Source organism: Galeopterus variegatus, unplaced genomic scaffold (genome assembly GCF_000696425.1).
Source record: "Galeopterus variegatus unplaced genomic scaffold, G_variegatus-3.0.2 Scaffold5364, whole genome shotgun sequence".
Taxonomy (NCBI): Eukaryota; Metazoa; Chordata; class Mammalia; order Dermoptera; family Cynocephalidae; genus Galeopterus; species Galeopterus variegatus.
Genome location: NW_007731475.1, coordinates 28,203 through 39,710, shown reverse-complemented (window position 1 = coordinate 39,710; position 11,508 = coordinate 28,203). Strand labels below are relative to the sequence as shown.

General features: G+C 34.7%; 1 protein-coding gene across 2 annotated transcripts in view; it reads left to right on the top strand.

Annotated features, from left to right (window-relative positions):
* The window catches only part of CPSF3 (cleavage and polyadenylation specific factor 3, 73kDa), a 45,739-nt gene that overhangs the window by 14,012 nt on the left and 20,219 nt on the right, over positions 1-11,508 (top strand). For both annotated transcript variants that reach the window (XR_551739.1, XM_008589306.1), the window contains exons 8-11: positions 2,557-2,732; positions 3,760-3,918; positions 5,184-5,330; positions 10,266-10,418. Coding sequence is in view for 1 of the 2 variants with exons in the window: in XM_008589306.1 (XP_008587528.1) it covers positions 2,557-2,732; positions 3,760-3,918; positions 5,184-5,330; positions 10,266-10,418 (635 nt within the window). In the remaining variant the exon portion in view is untranslated. The remainder of the gene's footprint in view (positions 1-2,556; positions 2,733-3,759; positions 3,919-5,183; positions 5,331-10,265; positions 10,419-11,508) is intronic.

The following is an 11,508-nucleotide window of genomic DNA, read 5'->3' as shown; positions in this document are numbered from 1 at the left end:
TGCATGTTAAGCTCTTACTCTCAGTTCTGCCATCTGTGATGATGAGGACAAATAGTGTTTCTGCTGCACTAAAAAGGAAAACAAGGAGAGATGAAAGAAATGACGCAGATCAAAAGCAAATCTGTAACAGAAACAGGACTTTCTAGAAGCTAAATTTTCTAAATCACGAAGTTATTACGTGAAAACTACACACATAAGTAACTGGAAAGATACTAAATCTGAACAGTGGGAAAGTAGACTATTTCTTTTTTGTTTTCTGCTTTTTTCCATTTTCTAAATGCTTCAGTGAACATGTATAACTTTATGTGTTAAGAGGAACAATGAATGCCACTTTTTAGCATAGATTTGTACTTACTGAGCCCTCCTAATCTAAACATTCTTTGATTCTACTTGGGGAAAGCACTCTTCTTAATAAATAATAGGTGCTTTGTATGTATGAAGCTTCAATGTGGAGAACTGGAAATGATTGCATGTTAAGCTCTTACTCTCAGTTCTGCCATCTGTGATGATGAGGACAAATAGTGTTTCTGCTGCACTAAAAAGGAAAACAAGGAGAGATGAAAGAAATGACGCAGATCAAAAGCAAATCTGTAACAGAAACAGGACTTTCTAGAAGCTAAATTTTCTAAATCCTAATCCAATCCAATCTTCTTTTGATCCTGATTGGTCCTTCTTTCTAACTGCAAATCAAATGGGATAGTCCTTACAAGTCTTGAAATGAAGTCTTCATAACCAGTAATATGAAGAGCAGAGGAAACTAGGAAGGTGAAATCATGTCACCATCAAACTGGGTTGCCGATTTAGCAAAAAAGAATACAGGTCATCCAATTAAATATTAATTTCAGATAAATAATGAATAATAATTTAGCATAAGTGACCCTGTATTTAATATATATTCTTGTACTAAAAATTTTTTGCTGTTTATCTGATATTCAAGTTTAAGTGGGTGTTTGGTATTTTTATCTGGCAACCCTACCATCAAAGCACATATTATGATTCTTTTCATGAACCAAGACTGCTGTATGCAGTTGGTCACCCCTTTTCCTTAAATTCGCCCTTATAGTATAATAGAAGGAGGACAGCCATTCAGATCACTGGATTCAAATCTCATTTATGTTCTAGCCATATGACCTTGGGCAAGTTATCAACATTTTTTTTTTAATATTCAAAGTTTATTTATAAAAATATACACCAACAAAACAGGAAATTATAATGTGAAATTGGGATATAATCTGCTTTACACAGTAATTAAGAAATCACAAAATTATATGTTGAAAACTTTGACACCAGTAAAAATTTAATTACATCTAAGAAAACGTGAACAGAGTAAATAAGAGGAGAAAGCAGAAAATATATTTGTAGCTGGGCCAGCCCGTGGCTCACTCAGGAGAGTGTGTTGCTGCTAACACCAAGGCCATGGGTTTGGATCCCATATAGGGATGGCCAGTTAGCTCACTGAGTGAGCGTGGTGCTGACAACACCAAGTCAAGGGTTAAGATCCCCTTACCAGTCATCTTTTTAAAATATATATATTTGTAGTATGCATGACAGAAAAAGTCTCTGTCCTTATATAGAATTATCATTTCTACATCAAGTAGGAAAATAACACTCCCACACTATTCAAACTTTTTTTAGCTTCCATTTCCTAATCTATAAGATGAAGATACATCTTCACAAACTTGTCTTGAAGATTAGAAATGATAAATGTAAATTACATGCTAGACATTTAGTACATTTCCTAAATGCAGATGCACCTAAAAGAATAATGATGTCTTTTGGCCATACTACCTTTTTAAAATTTTAGGATTTAGTGAAGGTTTTTCCTTAAAATAAGTCTTATTTTGAAGATAAATTGCCCTCTGCATTTATTAATTATCAGATACTGTTTGGTTATTAGTTTTTTTAAAAATACAATAATAGAATAATATGACTATTTTTGAGTATTCAAAATCAGTTTAATTCTTTTGGCAGTTCTGTTTTATAGTTATCAGTCGATAAGTCTGTTTGAAATATGAATAATACATTTTTATTTAAAACCGTTATAGAATTTAGTGTCTTGCTGGGCTAATAAATTATGGTCTACTATTCAGTATAAACTTATGCTGAATCATTTTAAAAAGCTTTTATAGGGCCAAGCCCATGGCGCACTCGGGAGAGTGCAGCGCTGGGAGTGCAGGAGCGCTCCCGCCGCGGGTTCGGATCCTATATAGGGATGACCGGTACACTCACAGCGCTCACTGGCTGAGTGCGGTGCGGCTGGTCTCAAAAAGGACAAAAAATAAAATAAAAAAAAGCTTTTTATATCCATGGACTACGGTAATAGCATTCTTTTTCAGGTCATGCACTAGTATTTAGAAGTAAGTTTTGGATTTGTAAATTTTAAGTTAGTGAGGACAAGATTAATTTTTCTTAAACTCTTTGAAATATAGTTATATGCTTTAATTTATTTCTTGGTTGCTTGGATTTTTAAAAATTAATCATGTATATCATTTATTATTTGTGAACTATTTATCCCGCATAACAAAGTAATGTTTGTTTCTTGTACAATCTCTCTAGATGAGTACTGGCAGAATCACCCAGAACTGCATGATATTCCAATATACTATGCATCGTCTTTGGCCAAGAAATGTATGGCAGTGTACCAGACATATGTAAATGCCATGAATGACAAAATCCGCAAACAGATCAACATCAATAATCCATTCGTTTTCAAACACATTAGTAACCTCAAGGTGAGTGCTTGTGAAAGAAAGACAGACAAGGATGGATGAAACACAGACCAGTCAGTCGTAGGAAGTGCCTATAGTTGATTCTGTGGCTGAATCCCTCTTGCTGAAGTCTTACCTTTTATGCAGCAGGCATCGTTTTTCTGTAGGAAATAAAAACTCCAGCAACTGGCATTCTTTCTTTGCTTAAACATATTTTGTCACTTGCTCCAAGTCTCCATATGTTCACAGTATTTCCAGTTGCTAAATAGCTTGGATCTCTTTTGCCACAGGAATAAAAAGTCCTAACGTAACGAGAAAAATATTTTGTATTGCATACTAAGTTTCTCTATTCTCACTCAAACCTAATCATCTTTTTGATTGGTGCTGCAAATTTTATATGTGAAAATTTTGATATGTTTACTTTTCTAGAACATACAATAAAATCTGATTTGATTTTTTAAATGTATTGCTTCATTCAAAGTGATGCTTTAATCATAATAAAATAAGGTCCAAAATACTCGTTATAAGTGGTCTTGTAGTTATAAATAAGCGTTGTTTGTAAAGTATATTTTTTAAGTTAATTGCTTAAGAAGTAGAGCCACATTTTCCCTAGAAACAATGTTAAACCATTTGATTTCCAGGCCAGCTCAAAATATTCATGAAGTATGCAAAGCCATTGTGAGTCTTTGGAAATATTCTTTTAGAGTTCTATCTTGCATGCATAGAAACCCATTTGATTCTTCCTTTTACTTTTCTGCCTTCCTGCTAGGCACTGAAAAGGGTTGTAATGGTCCTTTAGCTACAAGTAGAAGATTTTAAAGATCAATGTGAACTTTCTGCATTTTATCACTTTATTTTTCTGTCGTTCCTAGCTTAAACTGTTTAGAAACTTGGCAATTGGATTTAAAATGTTTACCAGTCTTGTCAAGGCCTTTCGGTAGTATGATTAATCTTTTACCTAACTTTTTGTTATTCTTTAAAAATAAAAATAAAGAATGCTTTGTCAAACTATGGTAGTTAGTGTGCTTTTGCATTTCCTTTTCTCTCTTAGAGCATGGATCATTTTGATGACATTGGTCCCAGTGTTGTAATGGCCTCCCCAGGCATGATGCAAAGTGGCTTATCCAGAGAGTTATTTGAAAGCTGGTGTACTGATAAGAGGAACGGCGTCATTATCGCAGGGTACTGTGTAGAAGGAACACTGGCCAAGGTCAGTTATAGTCTTAGGCTAGTGCGTTATTCCTAATCAAAATTGCAGAGGTGGCAGTATCCTCACAGGTTTTCCACTAAAGTAATTCTTTGTTTGATTTCAACAAATGAGGGTAGAAATAGGTAGCTAGAGATGTTTGCAGGATGAGGAATTATGCAGATGCTGCATGGCATAACAGGATCCCCAGGGGACTGGTATACACATTAAGGTTTCAGTAGTGCTCATCTGCTTGGAAGTAAAAAAGAAAAAAATGGTTAGGGACCTATTTGAGACCAACACATTAATACCTTCATTGGTAAAGAAGAGGTTTACTAATACATATTCTCTTAAAAGCTATGAAATGTGTTTGGGTTAGCTGCACATCTTCCTATTGGCATAGAACAGTTGATGTTAGCACTTAGGAAGTAGACATTGCAGAAAATATGTGCAAATATTTAGAGGCAATTTCTGAATGTCCAAACGTCATGTTCTCATCCTTTTACCATTAACATGTATTTTATTTTTAAAAATATAATGTGGGGCTGGCTGGTTACCAGCCAGATGGTTAGAGCATGGTGTTATAACACCAAGGTCAAGGGTTTGGATCCCCATACCAGCCAGCTGCCCCCCCCAAAAAAAAATATATATATATGTATTATATATATATATATACACACACATATAATATATAAATATACTTATAACACCAAGGTCAAGGGTTTGGATCCCCATACCAGCCAGCTGCCCCCCCCAAAAAAAATATATATATATGTATTATATATATATATATACACACACATATAATATATAAATATATGTATATTTTTATATGATTTATGATTCCTTATTTTGATCATTTTATTACTTTACCTTATTCTATAACGTCCTTTAGAGACAATATTGACCATGTATTTAAAGTAGGTTTCCAGAATACAGATGTATCTGTCTTTTATACAAATCCTTATATCTGGTAAGTGACTTTTTAGAGCAGAAGAGTTGGGAATACAAATCTGTCTTTTTCATCATAAGAGTTAACAGTTTTCACTGCCAGTATTCCAAATACATTGAGTTTTAGTTAATCTGCTTACTTTTCTCATTAAATGCTTGCTTGGTCAAGAAAATGAGTATTTGATATTTACTAAGTCAATAGTGTTAGAATGATTTTTTGTGCTGAAGGTTCTAAATGTAACATAAGAGTTTATGGCTATGTGAAAAAGTGGAAATGTACCTTTTCTTTTTTGATTGGGTAGTTTATTTATTTATTTATTTTTCTTTGTTTTTAATAGCATATCATGTCTGAACCTGAAGAAATCACTACCATGTCTGGACAGAAGTTACCACTGAAAATGTCTGTTGATTACATTTCTTTCTCTGCTCACACAGATTACCAGCAAACCAGTGAATTTATTCGTGCTTTGAAACCGCCTCATGTGGTTAGTCTGTGCATTTGATTTACAGTATTAAAGGGAAAAAAGCATACCCAAGAAACTATTCAGCAGCCAGTTCACAAGTCGAGCATCACCTTCTGTTAATGTGGCAGTTTATGAACAGAGCATTTGTACTTGCACTTGGATTGGACCTTTAAAGCTCCCCTTTGAGTTAGGCAAGCTGTACACTTTAATTTTCTCCCTCTTATTCAGATCTACCGACCCCAATTTTGTGTTCTTTCTATTATTTTCTGCTGCTTCTATGATAACTTAAGAGCACAAGCTTTGGACTGTGACTGCTTGTTTTGAATCCCACCTCCATCCCTTGCATGCTGTGTAACCTGAGTAAGTTATTTAACCTCTCTGTACCTCATTTGTAAATAGGAATAATAATACCTTATAAGGTTATTGTGAGGACTAAATAAGAGAACATACATCTAAAGCAGTTAATACAATGCCTGGCACATAGTAAATACTTCTGATATTATTATTAAATAGGCACTGCAAGGATAATTTGAACAGAGGAGAAAGGCAAGTTATATAATAGAAAAGGTTTGATTTAAATAGATATGAAGCACCTTTACATAGTTCCTTATTAGTATGACTTATTTATATTTTAGGTTTTATGTAATTATAAAAGTAACAGTTACATATTTTGGTGGGATTGGGAACAGAAATAAGCTGAAAAAAATATGTACTTTTTCTTTAATTTTTACTTTTTTAATTGATACGTAATACATGTATAGAATGTGTAATGATCAAATCAGGGTAATTGGGATTTCCATCACCTCAAACATTTATCATTTCTTTGTGTTAGGAACATACAAAATTCTCTTTTCTACCTATTTTGAAATATACAAAAAATTGCTGTTGACTGTAGTCACTTGACTGTGCTGTAGAACACTGGAACTCACTCTTATTCCTCGTACCTAACCATAATTTCGTACCCGTTAACCGAGCTCTCCCCATCCTCCTGCTCCTCTGACACTTCCCAGCCTCTGGTACCTTCTCTGCCCTTTCCTTCTGTGAGGTCAGCCTTTTTAGTATGAGTAAGGACAGGTGGTATTTGTCTTTCTGTGCCTGGCGTGTTCCACTTTGCATAAGGTCCTCCAGGCTTACCCATGTTGCCGCAGATGACAGGGATTTCATTCCTTTCTATGGCTGATAATATTCCACTGCAGATATGTATCACATTTTCTTTATGTATTCATCCATTGACAGTACTTAGGTTGATTTCATATCTTGGCTATTGTGAAGAGTGCTGCAGTAAACATGGGAGTGCAGATATCTCTTTGACATACTGATTTCCCTTCCTTTGGATATATATCCAGTAGTGGGATTGCTGAATCATATGGTATTTCTATTTTTAGTTTTTTGAGGAACTTTCATCCTGTTTCCCATAATGGCTGTACTAATTTACAGACCCACCAGAGTGCACAAGGATTCTCTTTAATCTTCATCTATGCTTGTTATCGCTTGCCTTTTTTTTTTTTTAAAAAGATGACCGGTAAGGGGATCTCAACCCTTGGCTTGGTGTTGTCAGCACCACGCTCAGCCAGTGAGCAAACCGGCCATCCCTATATGGGATCCGAACCCGTGGCCTTGGTGTTATCAGCACCGCACTCTCCCGAGTGAGCCACGGGCCGGCCCAATCGCTTGCCTTTTTGATAAAAGTTATCCCAGCAGGTGTGAGATAATTGTGGTTCTAATTTGCATTTCTCTGATAATTAGTGATGTTAAGCATTTTTTCATGTACCTGTTGAGCATTTTTATGCCTTTTTTGAGAAATGCCTATTCAGTTCATTTGTCCATTTTTAAAATGGGTTATTTGTTTTCTTGCTATTGAGTTGTTTGAATTCTTTATTTGTTTTGGATATTCACCTCTAATCAGATGTATGGTTTGTAAATATTTTTCTCAATCTGTAAATTATCTCTTCACTCTGTTGATTGTTTTCTCTTCTGTGCAGAAGCTTTTTAGTTTGATATGTTCTCATCTGTCTATGTTTGCTTTTGTGCCTGTGCTTTTGAGGTCTTACCCAAAATATCTTTACCTAAAGTCAGTGTCTTTAGGTAAAGTATTTCCCCAATGTTTTCTTCTAGTAGTTTCATGATTCAGGTCTTACATTTAAGTATTTAATCTATTTTGGGTTGATTTTTTTATATGGTGAAAGATAAGGGTCTAGTTTTATTCTTCTGCATGTGGATATCCAGTTTTCCCAGCACCATTTATTGAAAAGTCTGTCCTTTCCCCAATGTATGTTCTTTGCTTTGTCAGAAATGAGTTAGTTGACTATAAATGTGTGGATATATTTCTGGGTTCTCTATTCTGCATCTTTGGTCTATGTATCTATTTTTATGCCAGTGTACTGTGCTGTTTGGGTTACTATAGCTCTGTAGTGTGTTTTGAAGTTAGGTAGTGTGATGCCTCCAGCTTTGTTCTTTTTGCTCAGTATTGCTTTGGCCATTCAGAGTCTTTTGTGGTTCCATACAAATTTTAGGATTGTTTTTTCTATTTCTGTGAAAAATGTCATTGGTATTTTAATAAGGATTGCATTGAGTCTATAGATTGCTTTGGGTAGTATGGCATTTTAACAATATGAATTCTTCCAATCCATGAACATGGGATATCTTTCTATTTTTGTGTGTCCTCTTCAATTTCTTTTATCAGTGTTTTATGGTTTTCATTGTAGAGATCTTTCACCTCTTTGGTTAAATTCCTAGGTTCTTTTGTTGGGTTTTTGGGTGTTTTTTTTTTTTAGCCTATTGCACTTGGGATTGTTTTCTTGATTTCTTTTTTAGATTATTATTGGCAGAAACACTACTGATTTTTATATGCTAATTTTGCATCCTGAAACTTTACTGAATTAATTTATCAGTTCTGACAGTTTTTTAGTAGAGTCTTCAGGTTTTTCTAAATATAAGATGTCATCTGCAAACAGGGACAGTTTGACTTCTTCCTTTCCAATTTGGATGCCCTTTATTTCTTTCTCTTGCCTAATTGCTCAGCTAGGATTTCCAAAATATGTATTTTGGGGCTGGCTGGTTAGCTCAGTCGGTTGGAACATGGTGCTGATAACACCAAAGTTCAGGGTTCGATCCCATACTGGCCAGCTGCCCCCCCCAAACAAAACAAAACAAGATGTATTTTTAATTAGAAAAATACTTATAAAACGTGTCTATAGAAAATAGATGAAGTGCCCCTTCTGAATATATTGAAAAGTAGTTTAGAGGAAATGGCCTTTTGTTAGTGTTTGTTTAATGTTTAAATGTGGGGTTTTTTGTTTTTTCTTTTCTTTTTGGCAGCTGGCTACCACAGGGTTCCAAACCCTTGACCTTGGTGTTATAACACCATACTATAACCAACTAAGCTAACTGGCCAGCCACCAAAAATCAAAAGGAATCATGCAATACTTACTGTGATGTTTTCAGAGTTCATCCATGTTGTAGCATCTATCAGAACATAATGCCTTTTTATGGCTGAATAATATTCTATTGTATGAATAGCACATTTTGTTTATGCATTCATCTATGGATGGACACTTGGGTTGTTTCACCTTTTGGCTAAAGTGGTCTTGTTACGGTTTTGATTTTCATTTCCCTAATGACTAATGATGTTAAGCATCTTTTCATTATTATTAGTTTTTGAGTTCTTTCTAGCATGATCATCCTCAGAGATATTTGCCACTGGCCCTTAATGAGCAGATTCTTTGATGGAGAAAATCACTCACCTACTTCCTAACATCATAGCATGTAGAGTTTAGTTACAGTATGGGTTTATTTCGGGTGTTTTCTGGTGTGTGTAGTTTATGGACATTCCCTCAGATTTTTAAGCCAGGAAGGGAAAGTTATATTGCTCTTTCTCTGTGATATTACCACCTCATTCTCAGTCCAATTCATCTCATCACTCTCCAGGTTCTGTCTCTTCTGACAATTTAAACTCCTGGGTTGAACTTAATGTTTACCTTCCTCCAATAGCCAGCTTTAACCAAAATATATCTACGTGATAAAATTGTAATCCTAGTAGTGTTGGTGGCAGTAATTAATAATTGCTAGCATTTATTGAGTATTTACCATGTACCAGGTACTGTACTAGTGTTTTACATGAATCAACTTGCCTAATCTTAACAACCAACAACTGTTTCATAGATGAGGAAACTGTGATGTTAAGTAACTTGGTCAAGGTTTCACAGCTAGTTAGTGGCTGTGTCAGGATTTGTGCTCAGACAGCCCGACCCAGGTTTCACCACTAGGCAAAAAGGCTCTGCCTAGTACTGATGCTTCCCTTAACCAGACAGGAAGCTATCTACTACTAGTCTTAGGCTAAGAATGATCTGTCCTATAAAGTAGAGGTTATAAAAGTGAACAGAAAAAGACTGATAGCTAATACAATAGTCGTAATACCCCCCTATAATGTTTCATTTGGTTCTGAAATATTTTATTTGATACTGCTTTAATAAACAAGGAAATATCAGAAGTCACTTTCTTTTCCTTCACAGAAAGCTTCTTTTGTAAGTCTTATATGAAGAAACCTAAAGAAATCTATGGGTGCTTTCTGAGATAGCAGGAGCAGCAATAGTATTATGCAAGAATCATATGCATTTAAAGCTGATAGAGATTATAGAAGTCACGTGGTCCAGGTCTTTAGCAGTGTGAACAAAGAAGCATAGAAACATAGGAAAACGTGTATCTCATTAGTGGCAAAGACTGGAATAGGAAAGAAGTTTCTTTACTCTCTTGAAATAGTTCCACATAAGGATCTTTTAAAGCTGCACAGAATGAAGATGTTACAAGTTTGATTGGCTGGAGTTCCTTAAAAGTAGTAAAGTTTCATGACTTCAAGTATGTCTCTGTTTTATGTATTTAACTAATTCAGATAAGGGTCATCATTAATCTGAACGAAGGATATTTCCCTATGCTTCTATCAAAATTTATCCTTTGTAGATTTTAGTCCATGGAGAACAGAACGAAATGGCCAGATTAAAAGCAGCACTGATTCGAGAATATGAAGATAATGACGAAGTTCACATAGAGGTTCATAATCCTCGGAATACAGAAGCAGTGACCTTAAACTTCAGAGGAGAAAAACTAGCCAAGGTAAAAGGTTATGGTTTCTAATCCTATCCATGTTTTTTCTTCAGGGAAGAATATACGACTTAAGAAATAGATCTCCTTTAATCAAATCAAGATAATGTGCTTATTTCTGTCTAATTAGTATATTACAAGAATTTTATCCTTATGCTTTTTAGGCTTCTTCTGCTTCTAATTTGTTTCTTCAGATGGAGAATTTTCAGATAGATTAGGTTTCAATGCAGTTGGATCTGTTAGCTTGTTAATCCATATCCTCACTTTTTCTTCCTTTGTTTGAGGGTAAACAAATGTTTATTGCTATATCCAATACAGTATTGTGTCCACCTCTTCTCTTTCTCCCTAAGAATCTAAAGATAGGCCTATATCTCTAAACATGTAAGTTTGTGTGGATATGACAGAATATATAAATCGTCTTTTTAAGAATTAATAATTTTTGATAGTGAAATATAATATTTTCAGAATTTAAAATTGAAATAGTTAAGAAAAACCTTATCTGGGATTTTAGAGTTGTACTATAAGAAGTCTCCATTTTTACCTCTGTTGATCAAAAATCTTTTTAAGGGCTGGCCCGTGGCTCACTTGCAAGAACATGGTGCTGACAACAGCAAGTCAAGGGTTAAGATCCCCTTACCAGTCATCTTTTAAAAAAAAAAAAATTGTTTTAAGATACTTCTAAGAGGAACTTTTTAATAATTTATTTAAAGTTTTAAATATCAGATATGTATTAATGTGCAACCTTACAACATCTTTTCAACATATAATAAGCCAGACATGAAGAAGCTAATCGACTAATATCCTTTCTTGTGGTTGAATTTAAGGAAAAAAAGAAATTAGCAAAATATGGGATGTGAGGTTTTGTTGCCAAAGAAGAACCAGTGATTACACCTGAGTCTCACTGTTCACAGAACTTTTCAGGGGCCAATTTAATAGTATTTTTCTTATACCTGTAGAAAAATACAATCTAGAATTGTATTTCCCTACTTCTGCTGGTTAGGAAAAGCTGAGTTGAACTGAGTTTAGGCAAAGCTGAGTTTCTTTTTTTTTTTTTAAAGATGACCGGTAAGGGGATCTGAACCCGTGGCCTTGGTGTTATCAG